This window comes from Dendropsophus ebraccatus, chromosome 10, assembly GCF_027789765.1.
Source record: "Dendropsophus ebraccatus isolate aDenEbr1 chromosome 10, aDenEbr1.pat, whole genome shotgun sequence".
Classification (NCBI taxonomy): Eukaryota; Metazoa; Chordata; class Amphibia; order Anura; family Hylidae; genus Dendropsophus; species Dendropsophus ebraccatus.
The window spans coordinates 14,845,263-14,871,283 of NC_091463.1; the positions used below are offsets into that span (position 1 = coordinate 14,845,263).

Genomic DNA, 26,021 nt, shown 5'->3' on the forward strand with positions numbered 1-26,021 from the left:
TTACAGGCCATCAGATACAATATAAGTTATACATGTTATATATCGTTTTAATCGTAACGACTTGAGGAACATGCATAACAAGTCAGTTTTACCCCAGGGCGAATGGCGTAAAAACACATTTCCCCCAAATAAAAGAAATGCGGTTTTTTTTTCAATTTCACCACACTTTGAATTTTTTTCTGGTTTCGCAGTGTACTTAATGCACAAATTCAGCCTGTAATTGCAAAGTACAATTAGTGACGCAAAAAATAAGGGGTCATGTGGGTTTCTAGGTGGAAAAATGCAAGTGCTATGACCTTTTAAACACAAGGAGGAAAAACCGAAAACGTAAAAACGAAAATGGGCCATGTCCTTAAAGGGTTAAAGTGAATTGCAGGGTGCAAAATAATAAACATGAAAAACATGTGAAAACCAAGGACAAAAATGTCCAGTATTGTACAATTCCAAATGGAAAGGAATACAAACATAAATCCAAGAACAGAAACTCTAAAAACAGACATGAAGACATAATTATTCAAGTAAAATGAAACATGAAGTTCATGGGTTCATGGACAGTGCTTGTTGTGAGAGGCGAGGCACACTACAGGCTCCATACTTTTTCAAACTTTCAGGACATTTTCTGTGTATGAAAACCAATCTTTCAAATGTCATCACCTTGTCCATCATATTTATCCACATGGTCTCGGAGGTCTCTTGTCAATCCAGCGCATAACGATAGCCTTTCGAGCTGAGAAAAGCGTTTCCCTGAGAAATGTGCGAAATATGCAGGATCACAGGGTATGGGCTGTAAGGTCACCTCTGATAAAAAGGTAGTGACATCACTTCAGAACGTGCGTAAGGTAGGAGTGGGAATCCTACCCATTTGACGTACAGGAGTTAAATAACATTGGTGGATGATGTATAATTGTGTCAACTTGTTGTTAGCTGCAGGTGACACATACAAATCAGATTCTAGGATGTCTCCCACATCCACATCCGTGAGGGTGGGAATTTGTGTGCGCAATTGCCGGGAGAGGTGTATTTAGTGACTTTGTGCAAACAAGGTGAGCATAAATAGAAGACACCAGACCTTGTGACAAGAGATGAGCGAACCGGGTGTGATCCGATGAGTGTTCGGCATTTGATTATCGGGGGCTGCTAAAGCTGTATAAAGCTCTAAGTTTGTCTGGAAAACATGGATACAGCCAATGACTATATCCATGTTTTCCACATAGCCTTAGGGCTTTATCCAAGTTCAGCAGCCACCGCTAATCAAATGCCGAAAGTTCGGGTTCAGATGGACTCCAGCATGCTCCAGGTTCGCTCATCTCTACTTGTGACCTAATTATACCTATAAGGAGATAGGCAGATATTGTAGGGCGAGGGGTTACAAACTGTGCATTAAATGGGTTATCCAGCGCTACAAAAACATGGCTACTTTTACCCTCTCTTGTCTACAGATTGGGTGGGGTTTGGAACACAGTTCCATTGAAGTGAATGAAGTTTAATTGCAAACAACACCTAACCTGGAGACAAGAGAGGGGGAAAAGTAACCCTGTTTTTGTAGCACTGGATAACCCCTTTAAGTGCATGACGGAGTTGGAGGAATCTATAAAAATTGGAGTGAGGTATTTGATAGGTGTTGCGTAGAGTTTTTAATACATATCAGGGTTTCTATACATAGTATAGAAACTAAACTGTTGTTGGCCTAAGCATTTCGTGTTTAGGCTATGTTCACATTCAGTAAGAGACCGGCTGTTCCGTGACTTAAAGGGGTAGTGCGGCGGTAAGCAATTATTCACTAAATAACACACATTACAAAGTTATACAACTTTGTAATGTATGTTATGTAAGTGAATGGCCCCCTTCACCATGTTTCCCCCCACCCATGCTAGACCTGGAAGTGTAGTGCTCTATACTCACCTGATCCGTGTCGACCCCCGTGTCGACCCACAGTTATGCTCAGCCAATCGCTGCTGAGCAGCTGATGACGCGGCAGAGGGCGGCCGGCACGAGGGATGGTCAGAGCGGTTTGGCCGGTCGCCCGAAGATGACATCATTGTCACAAGATGGCAGACGGGGTGATGACACGAATCAGATGAGTATAGAGCACTACAATTCCGGGGGTGGCGTGGGTGGGGGGAAACACGGCCATTCACTAACATAACATACATTACAAAGTTGTATAACTTTGTAATGTGTGTTATTTAGTGAATAATTGCTTACCGCCGCACTACCCCTTTAAGTACGGGACGGATGATCTTTCCGGCCAAAGGGTTCTGATGGGGGCACATTAGCGCGCGCCCGCATCAGAACCTCCCACAGCACGCAATGAAGCAAGCGGCCAGAGCCTCTCGCTTCATTGTGTGAACTGACAGGTCTTTCTGCGGCCGCAATTCACTGAATTGCGGCTGCAGAAAACTGACATGTCAGCATTTGCAGCCCCGTACAAGGTCTCGACCGGAGCGTATTCGATGTGTATACGCTCCGGTCGTGATCCCACAGAAGATAAGGCTATGTCCACACCCCACAAAATACAGCCGTTGTTGCCGATCGCAACAACGGACGTACTTTTATGTAGTGTAAACATAGCCTAAGGCAGGGTTACAACAGTAGCTATTTGATTTTCAGTGGGGAAACAGCTTAGGGTTTGGGCCTCTTTAAAAAAAAAAGGCTAAAAGCCAAGATGACAATATGGAATTATGTTTGGTTACATTCATTGGTCACGCCGTCAGGTCCTGGTGGCTTACTGACCAGCAATTTTCAGATTTTCAGGGAAATTTCTTGTTCACTGAAAGGGGTATTTTTTTTTAGATATCTTTATTTTTTTCCCTTTTATTATAAGCAAAAGTTCCCCCCCAGATACAAACATGATATCAGTAATCACAATATATCAACCGCATCGCTCATAAATATTACACATAAATATTACATAAGTATTCTATGTCACTACTAAATTCAATATAAAATCAATCTACCCAAATAAGCGGATGTATAATGAGCCAAATCTGTAATAAGTACTTACATTATTCATTTCATAGGAGCGATGCTTGACTCCCTTAACCCACCCATAATACCCACCCACCCATGCGGTGAAGGAAAGCACGGGGAAAACATACGATCAAATGATAAAGTAAAAAAAAAAAAAAAAAAAAAAAAGAACCCTTCCCTCCCAAAATCACAGTAGATCATTTATCCACTATTCCATCAATCCATTTATCCCATATTCGGCTATATCTGTTCTTCGCTCTACTACTCCTCACACAAGATATTCTTTCCATTCCAGCAACTTTATTTACCAGATTAACCCATTCTTGAATTGGTGGAATTTCAATTTTAATCCAATATCTCATCACTACTACCCTGGCCATTAATAACAGTTTTGAGACCAGTATTTGGCAATCCGATACCTGGATGGTACATCCAAGAATGATACATAATGGGTTATATGGAATTAATATTTTTAATCGATCTTCTATAAGTTGTACTATTTTCTTCCAATATTCTTGTATTCTATTACATTCCCACAACATGTGTAAATTATTAGCCTCCATATTTTCACATTTCTGGCACTTAGCTTCCGTTCTTATACCCATCCTAAATAACATATAAGGTGAATAATATACCCTTTTGATTATCTTGAATTGCATCAATCTATAGCTATTGTTTCTAGTGCTAACTCCCATATTTTTTAGTATATTCTCCCACTCTTCCATAGTAATTATACCTATTTCCTGGTCCCATTTGTGTTTAGTTACTGTGTATAGATTGCTTATGCTACTATCATTAATTAGCCTATATAATCTACCCAACTCCCCTTTCTTCTTCCCACTCATATTAGCTATATAGCTAAACACCTCATGTGTCTGGACTAAAAAACCAGTATGATCTATCGTACGTGCAACTGCGTGCTGTATCTGGTAATAATAAAAAAAGTGAAATGCTTCAATCTTTTGTGTTTGTATCAGTGTCTCTAAATTTATTAAACACCCATCCTTGAATAACTGATGTACATCAAGGATGCCTTTATGAATCCAAAATTCACTCTCCATTTTTATTAACTCCTCAAAATAAGCGTTCCCCCAAAGTGGTGTAAAACTAGTACTACCTTTTATGTGACAAATTTTCTTTAGATTAGCCCAAACCTTTCCCCATAATTTTAAATAAGTGAGCCCAATAATATTTAGTGCCTTTATGTCTCCCATATCTATTATATTAAATATGTGTCTATGAGTCTTTTGTACAGGACTTTTAATATATTTACCCAGTGAGGAATCATTATTCCTTTGTGCGTTTTGAATTTGTAAAGCAAAAAAATAATGTCTAAAATTTGGGAGCGAAAAACCACCCTCCTTCATTTGCCCAGTAAAGTGATTGTATTTAAGCCGTACACGTTTCCGTCCCCAAATTAAACGATTCAAGGATATTTCAATAAGTCTAAACCACTTACTAGAGATCCATATGGGGGAAGACCTTAAAACATACATTATTTGGGGTTGAATTATCATTTTAATAAGAGCTAATCGATCTGCTTGTGATAAAGGCAATTTTATCCAAATATCAATTTTTTTATCTATCCTTTTTATCAATGGTTTTAGATTAAGTTCTATAAAGCTAGCTGGGTCAGGTGAAATATTTATTCCCAAATATTTAAAGCTTTGTTTACCCTCAATTCTTGTTAGCCCATAGTCCGGAATGTCCGTGTCGGGATATAGCATTATGCAAGAAGATTTTTCCCAATTAATCCGAAGGCCTGCCACTTCCCCGAATTGCTCTACATGCTCCATAACTCTGAGGATGGAATTCCTCGGGTCTCGAACCAGTACCAGCATATCGTCTGCATAGAGAATTACTTTCTCCTGTGTTCCTTTCAACCCAAAACCTTCTATGCATAAATCCTGTCTAACAATTGCTGCTAAGGGTTCCACATAAATAGCATACAATGTTGGGGATAACGGACATCCTTGTCTTGTTCCTCGTGAGAGAGTAAACCAATCTGAAAGCCCCCCATTAACAGAAATTCTGGCCCTGGGTGCATTATACATCATTCTTATCCAATCAATCATGGTCTGACCCACTCCAAACACCCCCAATGCCTTCCAAAGGAAACCCCACTCTACCCTGTCAAAGGCCTTGACAGCATCCAACGACAGGATAGAGCGGGGCTCCAAGCCCCCAATCTGCATATCTGCGAACACCCTTTCAATGTTAGTAAATGCTGACCTTCCTGACATAAAGCCATTCTGATCCTCCCCAATTATGTCCTCCATCACTTCCCGAAATCTCATAGCAATAATTTTGGAAAAAATTTTAAGATCAGAATTTAACAATGAGATTGGGCGATAGGAATTTATATCTGTCTCGTCCTTATCCTTTTTTGGGAATACCACAATTGTGGCCTCCCTCATGGATTGGGGCAATTCACCCTTGGAGCAGGATTCATTTATAACTTCGAATAGGATCGGCAGAAAAACATCCATATACTTCTTATATACTTCAACTGGAATGCCATCTGTACCAGGTGCTGAACCATTTGGTAATGCATTTATTGCTATTTGCAACTCATTGATAAAGATTGGCTGATTTAGTTTTTCCTGTTGGATATTGGTAAGGGCAGGGAGTTGTATTTTGTTAAAGAAGGCTTCTAACTGTGCGTCTGAGGCCCTATTTTCTGCGGTGTATAAATTTACATAAAACTCCACAAATGCCTCCCTAATAGCCTGAGGGTCTCTAAGAATTACTCCTATCCCCCCTTTTATAGCCTCGACCCTTTTCCTTTCTTCCTGTGATTTTATTACATCTGCGAGCATTTTATTTGGCCTCCCCCCTTCCAAAAAAATTTGTTGATCTAAGAATTGTAATTTATGTTGTGCCTTTTCTAGCATATAATTTGTATATTTTTCCTGAGCTTCCCTTAGTTGCTGTAAATTGTCCCGAGAGGGATCAGCAGTAAATCTATCATGTAGCTGTAAAGCCGCTTTTTCCAGCTCTTCCTCCTTATTCCTAAACTTACGTTTGGCGTTAACAATTTCTTTAAATAACAATCCCCTTAGGAACGCCTTTAGGGAGTCCCATACTATCAATAAAGGGGCAGAACCCCTGTTGATTTGCCAAAAGCTGGTGATCTCACTACCGATCCTATTCTCCGTGTCTATTATTGTCAACCAATACGGGTTGAATCTAAATTGTTTTCCCCTTGGGCCTTCAATTGCCCTTAATTCTAGGACAAGAGTCATAATGGAATGATCCGATATAGTTTTTACCTCATACGTCATACGTACCACTCTGTCTCGTGCACCCTCATTACACAATACAATATCTATCCGTGATGCTGAGTAGTATGAAGTACTAAAACAAGAATAAGCTAGTCTATTACCATATAGGGATCTCCAGAGATCGATCCAGCCGACCTCCCGGGCGAATTTAGCCAGAGGGGACTGCCGGACAGAGACCGGAGATCCACTACTCCTTCTATCCATATCTGGATCCATTACCATATTTAAATCACCATTCAGATACATAGGTATTCCCTCTTTATCCTGTACAAATTGCGTTACCGCAACCAATATTTCATAAGAAAAAGGAGGAGGAATGTAGACAAAAATTAGAACCACATCAATGCCCTCTAAATTACCAAATAAAAAAATAAATCTGCCCCTGTCATCCACCTTCCTTTCCCTTTCTCTAAAATTAATCTGTCGATGTATATACACAGAGACCCCCGATGAGTAACCTGAACCACAAGAGTGAATCTCCATGGAGGCCCATCTACACCGCGCCCTTTGTAGGGTATCAGGTACAAGATGGGTCTCCAGAAGACAGACGATAGCTGGCAGAAAACACCTAACTCGGTCGAATATAGCTACCCGTTTAGTACGTTCACCCAATCCCCTAACATTCCATGTTATAATCCTTGTATCCATTTATATTAAAGGAAGAGAAAAGCATAAAAAAAAAAAAAAAAAAAAAAAAAAAGAAAAGAAAAGAAGGAATCTATCTTCCCCGTGCTCCCCCCACCGCATGTTCCCACCCCCTGGATCCCCCCCCCTATACCCCCAATCCCCGCCCACCACGGCGACCTGATATACCTATCTGGCATCCAGATCTCTCTAACTGTTGCTACACTCCGCCTCCCCCCTCCCACCTCCCCCCGACCCGCGCCACAAACATAAAAAGTAAACAATTTATTGGTTATCACAGCCCGTTTCTATCCAGCCAATCCTGGGCTTCTAGTGGTGAAGAAAAGAACATTATTTTTTCATTATAGGTCACCCTAAGCTTGGCTGGAAAAATCAATGAGAACATTATCCCTGATTGCCGCAACCTTTTTTTAACATCTAAAAAAGACATCCTTTTCTTTTGAGTCTCTCTGGAAAAATCAGGATATAATCCCACACGGCTACCATTATAGGAGATTTCTTCCTTTTGCCTTGCAATCCTTAAAATCGCATCCCGATCGCTAGACAGTAGAACTTTCAATAATAGTGTCCTAGGGTGACCTCCCGGAGGAGGGGCTTTTGCAGGTATCCGATGAGCTCTTTCTATTGCAAATAATTTGGATAATTTATCACTGCCCACAGTCTCTAATATCCACTCCTCACAGAACTTTATGCAATTCCCTGTCTCCACGCCTTCTGGCAAACCAATAATTCTGATGTTCGCTCTTCTGGAGCGGTCCTCCAAATCATTAATTTTATTCTGGAATTCTATTAACCGATTTCCATTGTCCTTCATATTAATGCCCAGCGTCGAAACCTCCTTCTCTATCTTAGGCAAATCTTTCTCCAACTGGGTGACTTTCTCCCTTATTTTATTCAGATCATTCCGTATAAATGCTATATCAGCGGAGAGCGCCCCCACAGTTAGTGTTAGATCCGTTAATGACTTTCCACAGCTCTTAACTTCAGATAGAATCGTATTAAGAACTTCTGGCGACACCAGTGATCCACCACCATCCTCCGCCCCGCCCTCCTCCATTATTGTAGAATTAGTCGTATCAAGCTGTTCAGGGGAGGCTACTTTAGTATTTGATATTTTAGACACTCCACCTGGTGATTTCCAGATTTTATCCAGTTTCACTATCTTACTGGGATCCTTTGGGGAAGCTGCTCCACCCAATCTCTTTGGCTGACCTTTAGGTCCCATCTTCAAGGAGACAATCAGATTTGTACAAAAATCTTCTGAGTAATATAATCACTGATTATGTCGTAGCTTTGATGTTACATCATAAAGGAATAAATCACCAAGCAAGATATGGGTGTCGTTCATACAAGCACTATTTACAGATTATTACTGCACAAGATCACCCAGGTGTATTAAATACGGCTTTGCCTGAAATAAGTGAAGAGCAAGATTTCATGAGATTCAACGCTTACTCCATAAGATAGTGTCCACATAGCATTCTCTCACAACATATTACCTTCCTTCAGTACTGAATGGTTGCATTTCCTATTTCATATTTTAAACAGGGTAGCAGAGACAGGAACACCCTTTAAGGCAAGAAAGAAGGAGGGATTATAGTAATATATCCAGGAGGATTCAGATTTTCCCAGTGGCAGCTTTTACCTCATTTAGAGGTTTCTATATTAGACTTACAGCCGTAATTAGTTCTTAGCGGGGGGAGCCGGCCGTAGCCCAGGGGAAGGGGGCCGCACCATGCCAGCCGCACGGAAGCGGGCCACACTGCCCCCCACGGCAAACTTGCCGCTAGGTCCCAGTGCGCACCACCCCCAATGCACCCACAATGCGCCCCCCCCCACTCAGCCCGCACCGCCCTCCCCACATTTTCCCGTGCCGTACTATAGTTCATCATAATTCATCAGCTATGCTGAGCATAATATCCATTCAGCCACTTACTGCACACTTGGAGACAGTCCAGGTCAGATAACTCCGTCCCATCTACTCACAAGGGAGAGAGAGTGAGGGGCTGACGCCGGGGACCTTTTATCAGCCCGGCCATGCACGTGACCAAATCCACCACGGCGGCTGAGAGGGCGGCCGCGACACGCCTGCAACCCACACCAGCCTCCTGCAGGCAGCTGCGGCCCCGCAGAATCGTACGGCGCCGGCGGCGCCAACACCGCTAGTCCCACCGTCATCTTGTCCGGCTTCCCACAGGCTCACTCAGCAGCACCAGTCCGTCAGGCAGTTCAGTAGGCAGCCTAGGGGTCCTGAAGCCCAGCACGGGCCGGAGAGCCGTCACTCAATCGTTCCATGGCGCGGCATCACACGGAGGGCGGGGAGGGGAGGAGACAGCGCTGCGTCCTTACGTCATGACGCGCAACCCCCCGCTGAAAGGGGTATTTAATTGTGCTAATTGCAACGTTGTTAGGGATGGCATAAGGACCTTCTGTAGAAATCTTGTAAATGTCCTCTTGCATGGGATGGGGTGTTCTCGTATCCTCCTTCAAATTATATAGTTGTGAATAATAATTTTGGAAACATTTAGCTATGTCCCTCGGATCTACTAATTTCCCCCTTGTTATAGGGTCTATAAGGAATGGTATCCTCAATTTCAAATATTGAGTCTTAAGGCATCTAGCTAATAGTTTTCCTGCTTTATTACCTTGTGAATAATAAAGGGTTTTAGATTTCCTAAGTTTGTATTCATAGTAATGATGTTATTTTACGTGTCCTTTTTTTTTTTATGTCCTAGCGTTATGAATACACCTCTTATAACCCATTTATGTGCGTTCCATAAAGTGCTTACTTTGGTGTCACTAGTCATGTTTTCAGAAAAATTATGTTTTAAAGTATACTCTATGTCACCCTTATATGTAGGGTGGGACAGGCATTACAGCGCCACATAAAAGTTCAAGGTGTCTCTACTTGTTCACGTAGCGTTAAGGTAATTGGGTTATGAGTTTCTATTGTGGTACTATCTGCTAATAGTAAAGTGGGTTGTCGACTCAGAATAAGGGTCCTATTCCACGGGCCGAGGAGGGCCCGATCAACGATGTAAACGAGCGGCGATCTGCTAGATCGCCGCTCGTTTACTGGGCCTATTCCACGGACCGATGATCGTTGAGCGAGGGCTGCAGGAACATCGTTACTGATGTCCTTGCAGCCCTTGCAGCATCATACATTACCTGCAGGTCTTCTCCGCGCTGTCTTCATCCCAGGGTCCCGCGCGCTCTATCTTCTGAATGGCCGCTGCTGCTGCTGTCAAATCGTCGGTCGGCTGCCGCGCACCGCTATTCCACCGTAGCGATGCGCGGTGGGGGAACAATGATTTTAGGTCTGGCCCTAAATGAACGATCAGCCGATGACACGATCATCGGCTGATCGTTCTCTCTATTTCACCGAACGACAATCGGCCGAATCTGGCCAATTGGGGCCGATTATCGTTACTGTGGAATAGGGCCCTAAGTCTATCCTCAAGTAGCTATTATGTGGATGGGAATAGAATGTGTAGTCTATTTTAGTTCCATGCTGAAAAAGGTTACTTTTTTTAAGATAATGCTGAGGTATCTCTTGCAGAATCAGGTATTATATTAAAATCAACGCACATTACCACCCTTATGTTTGGTAAGGCATCTTTTGAGGCTCTCAATCATTAGGGCCATCCTGGATGTTGACCTTGATGCCCCAAGTGTGGAGCAGCTTCACACCTCCCTCAACATTGTGAATTACAAACATAGCATTTGTAAATGATTTTCTTTACACACAGCACTGAAGTAATAGGTAAAGGGGATTTACACAATTGCAGGGTGGCAGAGGACAGATGTGTGAACTTTAAACTCTAACTTTAAAACAAAGTGCTATACAGACAATTCCTATAGTTGGACCCTTGTGATAGTGTATAGGACATAGGTGTTATCCTGAGAGACAAATATACCTGGTGCTTGTGTGTAGCATAAAACTATAAAAAAAAGTGCTATACAGACAAACAATTCCTATAGTTGGACCCTTGTGATAGTGTCTTTCACATACGTGTTATCCTGAGAGACAAATATATCTGGTCCATGTGTGTAGCATAAAACCGTTGGCTACTGCTGCTCCTGCCTGGCCTCCATGTTGGCTACTGCTGCTCCTGCCTGGCCTCCATGTTGGCTACTGCTGCTCCTGTACTGGCCTCCAATGACTACTGCTGGACCTCCACTGGCCTCCAATGACTACTGCTGCTCTTTCACTGCATTTGTGACCTTTTTCCTGCATAGACCCTGTAATGGTGAATTTCCCGCATAGACCCTGTAATGGTGAATTTCCCGCATAGACCCTGTAATGGTGAATTTCCTGCATAGACCCTGTAATGGTGAATTTCCTGCATAGACCCTGTAATGGTGTATTTCCTGCATAGACCCTGTAATGGTGAGTTTCCTGCATAGACCCTGTAATGGTGAGTTTCCTGCATAGACCCTGTAATGGTAAGTTTCCTGCATAGACCCTGTAATGGTGAATTTCCTGCATAGACCCTGTAATGGTGAATTTCCTGCATAGTCCCTGTAATGGTGTATTTCCTGCATAGACCCTGTAATGGTGAATTTCCCGCATAGACCCTGTAATGGTGAGTTTCCTGCATAGACCCTGTAATGGTGAGTTTTCTGCATAGACCCTGTAATAGTGAGTTTCCTGCATAGACCCTGTAATGGTGAATTTCCCGCATAGACCCTGTAATGGTGAGTTTCCTGCATAGACCCTGTAATGGTGAATTTCCTGCATAGTCCCTGTAATGGTGTATTTCCTGCATAGACCCTGTAATGGTGAATTTCCCGCATAGACCCTGTAATGGTGAGTTTCCTGCATAGACCCTGTAATGGTGAGTTTTCTGCATAGACCCTGTAATGGTGAGTTTCCTGCATAGACCCTGTAATGGTAAGTTTCCTGCATAGACCCTGTAATGGTAAGTTTCCTGCATAGACCCTGTAATGGTGAGTTTCCTGCATAGACCCAGTAATGGTGAATTTCCTGCATAGACCCTGTAATGGTAAGTTTCCTGCATGGACCCTGTAATGGTAAGTTTCCTGCATGGACCCTGTAATGGTAAGTTTCCTGCATAGACCCTGTAATGGTGAATTTCCTGCATAGACCCTGTAATGGTAAGTTTCCTGCATAGACCCTGTAATGGTGAATTTCCTGCATAGACCCTGTAATGGTAAGTTTCCTGCATAGACCCTGTAATGGTAAGTTTCCTGCATAGACCCTGTAATGGTGAGTTTCCTGCATAGACCCTGTAATGGTGAGTTTTCTGCATAGACCCTGTAATGGTGAGTTTCCTGCATAGACCCTGTAATGGTGAATTTCCTGCATAGACCCTGTAATGGTGAGTTTCCTGCATAGACCCTGTAATGGTAAGTTTCCTACATAGATCCTGTAATGGTGAGTTTCCTGCATAGACCCTGTAATGGTGAGTTTCCTGCATAGACCCTGTAATGGTGAGTTTTCTGCATAGACCCTGTAATGGTGAATTTCCTGCATAGACCCTGTAATGGTGAGTTTCCTGCATAGACCTTGTAATGGTGAATATTGAAGTCTAATATTGAGATATTGAAAAAATGATGATGTTACTGACATGTAGAGCCATAAATTCAACCAAATACACTACCCCCGTATCATATAGATGCTTTAAACTATGAAATCCGAAGAAATCCGAAATTCGGTCGAACCAAACGTTTAAAAAAAAATCCGGAAGTCCGGTCGGAACGAACTTTTGAAAAGTTCACTCATCTCTAATGCTGGGAGATATCACCTACCAATCCTGTGATGAGAATTCCCTCAGACAGTATGAAGATGGCTCTAATCATTGATTAATCTTCTTCAGTTTTAGTGCCTAAGGCAGCAGCTGTTGATATGTACGGAGTACGGAGCACGAAGGGGGTTATCTGATCTATCAAAGCTGTGTTGTAAGGCGTCACATAAGGCAGTGAGCACAATTTTCAGAGAAGCTTCAGTGAAGGGAATATTTGCTGGTTTGCTATGCCAGTGGGCTGCTGCTGCCCTTCCTGCATTTTGGACTTTTGTGTCTGTGGGCTCCTCCTGGAGGAGGAGGATGGCAGGGAGCCGCTAGAGCTGGATTGTGTGCCAGACCTTAACTCGTGACTCATCCTGACGTCTGTGTGATTCGGTCGGATGCTTCTTCTCCCTGGCCTGCCAGGGAAAACATGTTGCTCACTGGGAGAATGCGGCTATGTTATGAGGATCCTGAGCCACCTGCAGGAGAGAGGCCGAATCTGCGTTCTGGCGCGAACCCAGAGCCATCTTGGATCAATGTGGACACATAGAAATCAGTAAGTTTCCACGGCTTACTGTCTGCTTTCAACGTTTAGGCATCTCCGGGTGTTCACAGCCCTCTAGGCGTTGTGTTCTGGCCAAATGCAGGCATCTAGCAGGTCTGTGGGTCACTGGTCATCGCTATTAGTATGGGAGCTCTGAAATCAGGCGGCCATTTGCCTCAGCTGTGAAGTCACGTTCCCTCTCAACTGTAATTTTTATTAACATTTGTAAAAGAGAGAAACATATACAAATGCCATCAAAATGGAAGACGAACAAGGTTGCACATAAGGGTATCTCAATGAGACATGTCAAGCCCACACATTGGTGCACAGTATGGTAATTTAACAATAAGGTAAAACCACTAGTAGTGTCAGTGTGTAAATGAAAAATGGATAACTAGCCAACAACATAAAGAAATAACCCAAATCAATACTAACGAGACAACGGAAAGTAGGGAGGGGTGGAAGCTAGCCGAAGCCATTCTGAACATAATAAGAATCCCAGGGAGACCATAGTTTTTCAAAAGCATCCACTTTGTTATTGAGAGAATCAGTAAAATGATCTAAGGCCCTCAGTCTCCTAATCCTAGCAATAAAGGCCAGGAGAGAGGGAGGAAAAGACTGCTTCCAATAGTGAACTATCAAAGTCTTAGCTGGTGTGAGTATTTGTAACAGTAGTTTAGTAGGTGTATTGCCCAGGTTCAGTTCCTAGGTGGGAGATTAAGAAGGCAAATGATGGGGTCATGGGAGACAAGTTTCTTGAGATCATGCTAAATACATTTATCCAGTAACCATTAATAAGAGGACGTTCCCCAAAAATAGGGGTGTGATACCACAGCATGAATAGTTTATAGTGGATTTTTTTGTAGGTTGTACAGATGGAGGAGTTTACTAGTCTTCCAGCAATAATACTGTCCCACTTATCCATGTATTTATGTCGGACCAGGTAGTCACCTATGGCCGAGTTTAACATTGTGTAGATAGCTAAGATCAAGCCCTTGGTCAGATGTCCCTGCCCTAGGAAGCTGTTAAAAAAGGTTGGTTAGAGACATAGTGGCTCCAAAAAGTGTTATTAAGAGTCATGAGTTGACATATTTGCAGGTGCGTAAAGTACTGTGGCGAGGGTACGTTGAGTTTTTTCAGAGAGCAACTAATGGGATCCGCAAACTGAAACAGCTTTCTTTCAAACCAGGTGCGAACCACAAAACAGTCTAAGAGCCAAATTATACGGAAAGATCGTGCGAAAAATCGTTATAAAGTCTGAATTTAGGCACTAATCTTTCTGTGTGTATGCAGGCAACAATCAAACGAAAATTTGTGTGTGTGTTGAGTTAAGCATGAAATTATTGTCTATTGTTTGGTAATTGTTCTCAAATCTTTTGATTTATGTACACATCATTTGTTCGTTATTACGATTGTTCGTATGCTAGAGAACACAAACGATTGTAATTACGACTAGAACTGCAATCATAACTTATGACTTATGCATTATGGTAAATTATTTTAGGTTGTTCACAAAAGCGCTTGTTTGCAATCATTTATCATTAATCGCAGAAAACAAAAAAAATCGGTTCATCTAATAGGACTCTATCCGACCAATAAAAGAAAACAGTTTTTAATTTAAAAAAAAGTCAACCTTCAAATAATTATGTTCAATTATGCACTCAATACTTGGTCGGGAATCCTTTTGCAGAAATGACTGCTTCAATGCGGCAATGTGGCATGGAGGCAATCAGCCTGTGGCACTGCTCAGGTGTTATGGAGGCCCAGGATGCTTTGATAGCGGCCTTAAGCTCATCCAGAGTGTTGGGTCTTGCGTCTTTCAACTTTCTCTTCACAATATCCCACAGATTCTCTATGGGGTTCAGGTCAGGAGAGTTGGCAGGCCAATTGAGCACACTAACACCATGGTCAGTAAACCATTTACCAGTGGTTTTGGCACTGTGAGCAGGTGCCAGGTCATGCTGAAAAATGAAATCTTCAATAGCGATAAGGGACTCTGTTGCAATATCCATTACCGAATCACTGATTGATAATGAGGGCAGATTTGTGATTCTGCGGTGTATGCTCAACAACTCCCCTTACACCTTGGTGTCGGCTTACTCTCCGAACAAAAAACAACACAGACTTTTGTTGCGTCTCTTAGCCAAAGTGAATACACTCAAACATGGCGCAGTTGTCATAGGCGGAGATTTCAACAAAACTCTGTGGCCTTCTATGGACTCTACCAACCCTGGATCGAGGCCTGAACCATCCTCCTTTACCAACACTTTGCACACACATAGATATTACGATGTATGGCGCCTACAGCACGCATCAGAGCGGGACTTCACCTTTTATTCTAATTCTCATAAGTCCTATTCGAGAATAGATTATTTCTTGGTAGACCATATTAATTTGCCCCGTGTCCTTTCCTCTGCTGTTGGAACCATCACATGATCCGACCATGCACCCATACTTCTAGAAATGGAAGAACAGTTCAACTCTCCTCCACGTACAGTGTGGCGGCTAAATAATTATATATTACAACATCCCTCTTACGCTCCTGCTGTCTCTACCTCACTTTCTGAGTACTTCCCCTTTAAGGATAACGACACAGTCTCAGATTATACCCTATGGTGCGCCCATAAAGCGACTATTAGAGGTCAATTTATCAAGCAGGCTGCTTATAATAAACGTATAAGACAGCAACAACTAATCACGATACAGGATAGACTAAGTGTCCTACATAGGAAAAATAAAGCACAGTTTGATGGACCAACAGCAGGGGAAATTTCTACTTTAACTAAAAAACTGCATGAACTATTAGCCCATAAACACGATTACGCTTTAAGGCTAGGTTCACACTATGTAACTGTGCGGCTGTATTTGCGGCTGTAATTGTGCGGCGGTATTTTTGGTGGTTCATGTGTATGTTGGAAGTATAGGATATGCGGCTGCACAGTGCACACTATGTATGAATCTACGGCCCTATCGTAAACGGACCCGTAAAAATTGAACAAGACCATTGTTTGCGGCTGGAAATGCGGCCGTGGATTGACAGGCGGTCCGTACGGAATACTTCAAAAATAGCCGGCAATGATGCCGAATGCCGATGCCTCTAATAGTTAATATACTAAATTAATAAAACACATTTTCTTTGTAATAAAATCACTTTCGTTGTTCAATAATTTAATTCTAACGAATCCATCATTGTGCAATTAAATATACTGTTAAACTAAATATATATATAAATAAATGTATATTTATATATATATTTATTTTTTGACAGTATATTTAATTGCACAATGATGGATTCGTTAGAATTAAATTATTGAACAATGAAACTGATTTTATTTCAACGAAAATGTGTTTTATTAATTAAATATTAATTAGTACAGGAAGCTCCATAAGCCGTTAATTCATATTGCCGGCAATAGAGCTTTCTGTACTAATCATCACTTTACTTTAATTGAAAAATCAAATGTTTCTTCTAATTATGTTATCACAATAGCATTATTAGAAGAAACATTTAGAATTATATGTGCGCTCAGCTGATTGGCTGATCGGCTGAGCGCACATATAATGAGCCGGTCCGCAGCACAGTGACTTCATTGTGCTGCGGACCAGCGAAGAGGACACATCGGGGTGAGTATAGACCTCTCCCCACCCCCTCCCCAGCACTGCACCCCTCCCAGCAAGGAAGGGGGGGTCACTTAACCCCTTCCTTGCTGGGATGGGTGCAGTCTGACATCAGTCTGGCCCCCAACGGGTTAAGGGGGATACAATACATCCTCCCTTAACCCCTTGGGGGCCAGACTGTAAGCAGCGATCTGTAAAGATGCTGCATACTGTAAGGAGCACAACACCGCTCACAATGATGGGTGTTGTGCTCCTGTTTGTGTGTTTTTTGTGTGTTTCTCCCTTTTTGTTTTTCAGATATCGGTATCCTGGGGATTACGTCGGATTCCGTGGACTATGTCGATGACCAGCGGTTGTTTGTTGTTTTTTTTTTTAATAAAATGGTCAATGAGGGGTGTGGGGGTGTTTTTATTTGAATACATTTTTTTTTTAACTTGTGTCTTGTCTTTATTTCTTTACTTTATAGACTTAGTAGTGGAAGCCGTCTAATAGCCGGAATCCATTACTAAGTTGGGGCCTAGTGTTAGCCGGTATAAAATGGCTAACACTAACCCCCCCCATTATTACCCCAGTACCCAATGCCACCAGTGGTACTGGGAAGAGCCGGGTGCCAGTGGTCCCGGAGCGTCAAAATTGGAGCTCCTGGACCGGCAGCAGGCTGGTAAGATTTAGGCTGGGGAGGGCCTAAACCAATGGCTCTTCCCACCCTGGTGTTACCAGGCTGCTGTCGTTTGGTTTTTAACCCGGCTGGTTATAAAAATAGGGGGAACCCTATGCGTTTTTTTTTTATTATTTATTTATTTATTTAAAAAAAAACGCATAGGGTCCCCCCTATTTTTATAACCAGCCGGGTTAAAAAACAAACGACAGCAGCCTGGTAACACCAGGGTGGGAAGAGCCATTGGTTTAAGCCCTCCCCAGCCTAAATCATACCAGCCTGCTGCCGCCCGGTCCAGGAGCGCCAATTTTGACGCTCCGGGACCACTGGCACCTGGCTCTTCCCAGTACCCCTGGTGGCATTGGGTACTGGGGTAATAATGGGGGGTTAGTGTTAGCCATTTTATACCGGCTAACACTAGGCCCCAACTTAGTAATGGATTCCGGCTATTAGACGGCTTCCACTACTAAGTCTATAAAGTAAAGAAATAAAGACAAGACACAAGTTAAAAAAAAAATGTATTCAAATAAAAACACCCCCACACCCCTCATTGACCATTTTATTAAAAAAAAAAAACAACAAACAACCGCTGGTCATCGACGTAGTCCACGGAATCCGACGTAATCCCCAGGATACCGATATCTGAAAAACAAAAAGGGAGAAACACACAAAAAACACACAAACAGGAGCACAACACCCATCATTGTGAGCGGTGTTGTGCTTCTTACAGTATGCAGCATCTTTACAGATCGCTGCTTACAGTCTGGCCCCCAAGGGGTTAAGGGAGGATGTATTGCATCCCCCTTAACCCCTTGGGGGCCAGACTGATGTCAGACTGCACCCATCCCAGCAAGGAAGGGGTTAAGTGACCCCCCCTTCCTTGCTGGGAGGGGTGCAGTGCTGGGGAGGGGGTGGGGAGAGCTCTATACTCACCCCGATGTGTCCTCTTCGCTGGTCCGCAGCACAATGAAGTCACTGTACTGCGGACCGGCTCATTATATGTGCGCTCAGCCGATCAGCCAATCAGCTGAGCGCACATATAATTCTAAATGTTTCTTCTAATAATGCTATTGTGATAACATAATTAGAAGAAACATTTGATGTTTTAATTAAAGTAAAGTGATGATTAGTACAGAATGCTCTATTGCCGGCAATATGAATTAACGGCTTATGGAGCTTCCTGTACTAATTAATATTTAATTAATAAAACACATTTTCGTTGAAATAAAATCAGTTTCATTGTTCAATAATTTAATTTAAACGAATCCATCATTGTGCAATTAAATATACTGTCAAAAAATAAATATATATATAAATATACATTTATTTATATATATATTTATTTTAACAGTATATTTAATTGCAAAATGATGGAATCGTTTAAATTTAATTATTGAACAATAAAAGGGACTTTATTACAACGAAAATGTGTTTTATTAATTCAATATATTAACCATGAGAGGCATCGGCATACTGCAGAGGATCGCAAACCCCGGTAATAGCGATTCATGTAAACTGTTTCCCTGCTTTCCCAGATGCATCCAGAGGTGTTTGCATCACTTTAAGATTTTATTTGTTATTTTTAGTTGAACCAGATTTCCAAGTAAATGACCGTATGTTTTCAGCCGCATGTCTATTTTTTCCCACAGCCGTAGTTTCATCCGCACATTTACAGCCGCATAAAAAATACAGCCGCACACATACATAGTGTGAACATAGCCAAAAGAGGATGAAACTTAACTATTACTGGCATGGTAATAAACCATCAGCCCTACTAGCTAAGTGTCTGTCTAATCGTGCAGCCAAAACCCGGATCCCCTACCTGTACAATAATCAGCAACAAAAAATCATGGACCCCAAGGGTATTGCAGATGTTATGGCATAATTCCCTATATAACCTGTCCCATGACCAGTCTACACCTCAGCCTAGCCAGGCTGACATAGACCACTTTCTAAAAGAGTTAGCCCTTCCCTCTCTTACACTGCAACAACAACAGGATCTTGCCCAACCCATAACGGAGTCTGAAGTATTAGACACTATCCGTACACTTAAAAACAACAAGTCACCGGGGCCAGATGGGCTTACAAATGAGTATTTTAAACTATATAAAGATATTCTGACCCCGTACTTAGTTAGAATCTTTAATCTCACTATGACCTTAGGTTCCCTCCCACCCAAAATGCTAAAAGCTCTTATCATCACTCTACCCAAGCCGGGTAAAAAACCAGATACGCCATCTAACTTTGCCCAATTTCTTTATTAAATTCGGACCTGAAAATATTTTCTAAATTACTTTCCCATAGATTAATAGATATTGTCCCCCAAATAGTACACGACAACCAAGTGGGCTTTGTGAAGGGTAGACAAACAGTGGATGGCACCCGTAGAATGATTAACATCATTTCAACAACTGAACGCCAGAGAACGCCTTCTCTGCTCCTAACATTGGACACGGAGAAGGCGTTCGACCGGGTTCACTGGGGCTATCTAAAGACCGTACTACTGAAATTTGGCTTCCAGGGCCCTTTCCTTAAAGGGGTTGTCCGGCGCTAAAAAATTATTCACAGAATAACACACATTACAAAGTTATACAACTTTGTAATGTATGTTATGTCTGTGAATGGCCCCCTACCCGTGTACCCGGAAGTGTGGTGCGCTATACATACCTGTCACGTGCCGACCACGGTCTCCGATCCTCAGCAGTGACGTCTTCTTCGGGAGGCCGGCGGATCTTCCCGAGTGCCGGCCGCCCTCTGCAGCGTCATCCGAAGCTCAGCCGCGATTGGCTGAGCATAACTGTGCTCAGCCAATCGCGGCTGAGCAGCTGATGACGCGGCCACGTCAATCGCTTCTAGATTAAATTCTGGAACCAAGGTTAAATCAAATTGGGAAAAGTGGCTCAGCTTACCCCCTAACCTATTCTCTTCCCTCCCCGGAACATCACCTAACCCCTCACCTAATGGTGCCTCAGGGGACCTTGATTGATTGATTGATAGAGAGAGACATAAAAGAGATTTATTTGCAAAAATGGATACCACTATAGATGCTCTAATATGATGTGCTTTGTATGTTATTGATGCCTGGAAGAGACCCTTGTTTCTTGTTTTTCTTATTCTTGATTGCTATGTTTGTATTGGCATTGAGCAACGTGTTGTTGCTTTGTCTAAGAATCTTTTCTATGTCTAAAAATGCAAAAATTCTTCAATAAAATTATAAATCATAAAAAAAAAAAAAAAATGAAATCTTCATCTCCATAAAGTTTTTCAGCCGATGAAAGCATGAAGTGCTCCGAAATCTCCTGATAGCTAGCTGCATTGACCCTGCCCTTGATAAAACACAGTGGACCAACACCTGCAGCTGACATGGCACCCCAGACCATCACTGACTGTGGCTACTTGACACTGGACTTCAGGCATTTTTGGCATTTCCTTCTCCCCAGTCTTCCTGCAGACTCTGGCACCTTGATTTCCGAATGACATGCAAAATTTGCTTTCATCAGAAAAAAATACTTGGGACCACTGAGCACCAGTCCAGTGCTGCTTCTCTTCAGCCCAGGTCAGGCGCTTCTGCCGCTGTTTCTGGTTCAAAAGTGGCTTGACCTGGGGAATGCGGCACCTGTAGCCCATTTCCTGCACACGCCTGTGCACAGTGGCTCTGGATGTTTCTACTCCAGACTCAGTCCACTGCTTCCGCAGGTCCATCAAGGTCTGGAATCGGTCCTTCTCCACAATCTTCCTCAGGGTCCGGTCACCTCTTCTCGTTGTGCAGCGTTTTCTGCCACATTTTTTCCTTCCCACAGACTTCCCATTGAGGTGCCTTGATACAGCACTCTGGGAACAGCCTATTTGGTCAGAAATTTCTTTCTGGGTCTCACCCTCTTGCTTGAGGGTTTCAGTGATGGCCTTCTGGACAGCAGTCAGGTCGGCAGTCTTACCCATGATGGCTGTTTGGAGTAATGAACCAGGCTGGTCGTTTTTAAAAGCCTCAGGTATCTTTTGCAGGTGTTTAGAGTTAATTAGTTGATTCAGATGATTAGGTTAATAGCTTGTTTAGGGAACCTTTTCATGATATGCTAATTTTTTTAGGTAGGATTTTTGTGTTTTCATGAGCTGTATGTCAAAATCATCATGATTAAAACAATAAAAGACCTGAAATATTTCAGTTGGTGTGCAATGAATCTAAAATATATGAAAGTTAAATTTTTATCATTACATTATGGAAAATAATGAACTTTTGCACTATATGCTAATTTTTTGAGAAGGACCTGTATATTCCACTGTGAGAAAGTATAGTGCCATAAACTTCTTCTCTGGGTCCCTGCTCAGTGACAGCCTGCTCAGCCAATCACTGGCTGTGTTAGGACAGTAAAGTGAATGCCTGAGCAGGCTGTAAGTGTACAGGGACCCAGAGAAGCATGTGGGAGCGTGCCGGTGGAACGTGGACAAGTAAGCATGATGTCGGAAGCTAAGTAGTTAATCTTTATAAGTCTATAGCACGATATTCTTGCAGCGGAATTTAAATCCACTGCAGGAACGGAGTGCCATAGACTTCAAATGAAATCAGTATCACACCGGATTTCACTGCAAAAAACACACGGTGGGAAATCCACTGCAAATGTGGTACGTGTGAAGGCACCCTTAAAGGGAGCCTGTCAGCCCTGACAGCGGGCCAGAACCCACCCTACCCTAGGATACAGTGCGGGATAGTTATCCTCTCCGTGCAGTCGCGCTATGGTCCCGTTGAGTAGAAATCATTGCTCTTTATGCAAATGAGCATAGACGAGTCCTTTGTCCATGAGAAGTCCCTGCTCATGAGCGCAGCTGTGATTTCTATGGGACAGGACCAGCATCCGAAGCAGGAGCGCGAGGAGAGGCTAACTATCCAACACTGTATCCCGGAGTTAGGTGGGTTCTGCCCCACTGTCAGGGCTGACAGGTTCCCTTTAAAGTGTCACGGTCATTATAACTTTCAATATCTAAATCAACAGTAGATGTGATATAAAGCAAGTTTGCAATTTACATTCTTTTTTTTTCTTTTTTTTTTAGTTGTCATGGAGAACACGGCACTTCCTGTTTTCTGACTCTTTTCTTTTTCTCAAAAAACAGGAAACAGAAAACAGGTATCCCAGGCCATCTGAGCGCTAACAGAGAGAAGGCAGTCATGTAATTAACAGACATATTAAGCTGTGACTCTGTCGTCTGGAATTCCTGTGTTTAGTCTGTTTTTTTCAACCAGCACAAGTCAGAAAATCTGCCTTCAGGAGACTGGACCTAGATTTCTGGTAAGTACAGCTTTGTATTACAGCATGATAGCAACAAGAAAAATAATGAATGTATATTGCAAACTTTCTTATATCACATCTACTGTTGATTTAGATTTTGAAAGTTATAACGACAGGTACACTTTAAGCAAATACTTTTATAATTTTATATTTAAAATTGTTTTTAAAATAATTTTAGAATATTTAAAAAAAAATTAATTTAAGAATATTTTATATTAATCTATTTTCTCTTTCCTAAAGTTTCTGGAACCCTGATACAATGTCCAAAAAAACAAAGAAGATTTTATTGTTTTTTTCACTAGTAATAACTTTCACCTTAATACTGTGGTTTCCAAGGAATAACTATCCGATTACAGTTGCATGTACCTTTTGTGATGGCAAACTTAGCAACCACACAATCACAGCACTGGGAGACAACTGGTCTTTCATCATATCCCCGTACTATGACAGCAGAGAAGGGAATAAGCCTATGGTGCGGATACTCAGCATTATCCACCATCAAAGAGTAAAGAAACTATACTGCTATTTCTGTTGCACTACAAACATGTGTGCGGTCTCCAAGGCGCTCATAGACAAACATAGTGATCGATTTGACTTTCCATATGTCACAACTGACCTTATATGTGAGGAACCACCAGACTGCCATGCCGAATATTTGTCTGTTCACACATCTCCTTCCAGACAGATGACACAATTACCCCAATTTCGGATACAAAACAGGGTCATAAAACCATTTTCTGCCAATTTTACTGTCTGCATTTCCACCATGTTTGGTAATTACAGCAATGTTTTACAATTCATTCAGACCATGGAGATGTACCAGATCCTGGGGGCACAACGGGTCATGATTTACCTTAATAGTGTCAGCCCACAAATAGAGAAAGCTATGGAGTATTATATTGCAAGAGGAATCCTAGAAGTGGTAGATTGGCCAATCCAGCGTTATCTCAGGCCTGGCACAGCATGGCACCATTCAATGGATCCAGGCGATATAGGTTACTATGGTCAGTTGGCAACACTCAATGACTGCATTTATAGGAATATGTACAGGACCAGATATGTGCTACTCAATGATATTGATGAGATCATTTTGCCATTCACACACATGTCTTGGGACACCATGATGGAAAGTCTTCAACGACACAATCCGAAGATTGGTATTTTTCTTTTTGAAAATCATATTTTTCCTCAGACTTTACCCATCGATGGTAACTTCTCTGATATTTCATCATGGAAAGACGTCCCGGGATATAACATACTCCAGTATGTCCATCGCGAACCAGATAGACCAAATTATTTCAATGCTCGGAAGATGATTGTGGATCCCAGGAGGGTCGTCCAAACATCTGTCCACTCTGTTTTAAAAGGTTATGGAAAACATGTACAAGTATCACTGGAAACAGCCCTGGTTTACCACTGCAGAGGTCCTCTTCAGAAAGATCTACCCAAGACTAAATTAATAGAGGATAAGACCATATGGAAATATAATGCTTCACTTATCAAGAACGTTAATAAAGTTCTGGGGGAGATATCTTTCCGGTGATAATAAGTAATCCGCTTATGCGTTGTCTTTGTAGAAGTACTGGCCATTGTTTTAAACACCTGAAGCTAGAATGGTGTGGAAAGTTGGCCATTTAACCCCTTAGTGACCCATGACATACCTAAAACATCATGGCACACTGGGAGGGTACACTCACACTCCTCACTCCATGAGCCCTTTCTGCATCGGTCCAATCCCGGCTGCTGATGTTGATGGCATAACATTGATCAGTATATTCAATCTAATGACTGCATATAACAGTCCCCCTTAAAAAGTGGGACTTAAAAAGTGTAAAAATTAAATTTTTTATTTATTTTTTTTAAATGTGCCAAAGCCCCCTAATAAAAGTTAAAATCACCCCCCTTTCTCATTATATAATCAAAACATGTTAAAATAATTAAATAAATATACATGTTATACAGTGGTGCCTTGGATAACAAGTATAATTCGTTCCAGGACCATGCTTGTAATACAAATCCACTCTTAAACCAAAACTAATTTTCCCATAAGAAATAACTGATTAGCAGACAATTGGTGCCACACCCAAAAAATAATTTTTAATAATTTTTTTTATTCTGAACAACATGTGGGACAGATGAAACAGATGAGAAACAGCAGAATATGTGATATTATAAGTTACTGTACAGTAATGGAGAGGATGGGAAACACAAGGACTGACAGAGACTGCAGGGAGCAGGAAGGAATGAGCAGGGTATATGGTGGGCACATACATGCAGCGCTCTCTGTCTGGGGAGAGAGGGGTTACAGCTATGGAGAGATTACCTCCACAGTCCTGTCCCCTGATGTAAGCCCCAGCCTGAAGTGGATCTGCTATGATTTGGAAGGTGATGAAGACTTCCTGGGTCAGAGTACAGGGCTGTAGACCCCACTATGCAGACCATGCCCCTCCCCAACTCGCCCTCCCACCCAGTACAGGGAGCTCTTAAACCAAAGCAATGCTCTTAAACCAAGTTAAAATTTTAAAAACCTGTGAGCTCTTCTTGCAAAATGCTCTTAATCCAAGTTACTTTTAAACCAAGGTGCCACTGTATATCGTAGCTTGCGTAATTCTCTGATCTATAAAAATATAACAGTATTGTTCCTGCATAGGGAACAGCCTAAACGATAAGCTAAATAAAGAGAGATCAAAATGTCTGATCTCCACAAATATGATTTAAAAAAAAACTTGAGCTCAAAGCGCGAAAATGACACCCCATAAGTGAAATAAAATTGTTACAATAGAGCAATTAAATTACAGTATTTGCAAAAAAAAAAGTTTTACTGTAAAAAAAAATTGTAAAACATTAGAAAAGCTATGAAAATATGCATAAGGTTGTGTTCATAATTACGTACGGAATAAATATAACATGTCAGTTTTACCATAAAGTGCATTATGTAGACACGGGAACTACCCAAAAGTTACAAATTTATTTATTTATTTTTTTCCATTTTCACCCTATAAATAATATTTATGGCGCCATTACAAAGTACACTTGATCCTGAAAAAAAAAGCCCTTGCATGGCCCTGTTGATGGAGAAATAAAAGTGTTATAGCTCTTATAAGGTGTTAAAGGGAACCAATCAGCATGATTGTGCTTATATGGGTCCCAGCACCACAGTATAGATCTCCTGTACAGCTTGTGAATAGTAATTTACGAACCTGTATAACTTTCTGACACCAGATCACAAGCTGATTTAAAAACTATTTTTTTTCCTCCAGAGTACCCCTT

At 41.9% G+C, this 26,021-nt stretch overlaps 1 protein-coding gene across 10 annotated transcripts in view; it reads left to right on the plus strand.

Moving 5' to 3' along the window:
• Positions 1-24,310, plus strand: part of LOC138802909 (uncharacterized) — a 49,765-nt gene extending 25,455 nt beyond the window's left edge. For 8 of the 10 annotated variants that reach the window (XM_069986654.1, XM_069986653.1, XM_069986657.1 and 5 more), the window contains 2 exons: positions 22,576-22,751; positions 22,992-24,309. In XM_069986654.1, the coding sequence (XP_069842755.1) occupies positions 23,011-24,294 (1,284 nt within the window). In that variant the 5' untranslated portion in view covers positions 22,576-22,751; positions 22,992-23,010 and the 3' untranslated portion in view covers positions 24,295-24,309. Of the gene's footprint in view, positions 1-12,975; positions 13,206-22,575; positions 22,752-22,991 lie in introns of those variants that run through there. The other 2 variants (XM_069986661.1, XM_069986652.1) reach the window with 2 other exon arrangements.
• Positions 24,311-26,021: the final 1,711 nt, after the last annotated feature.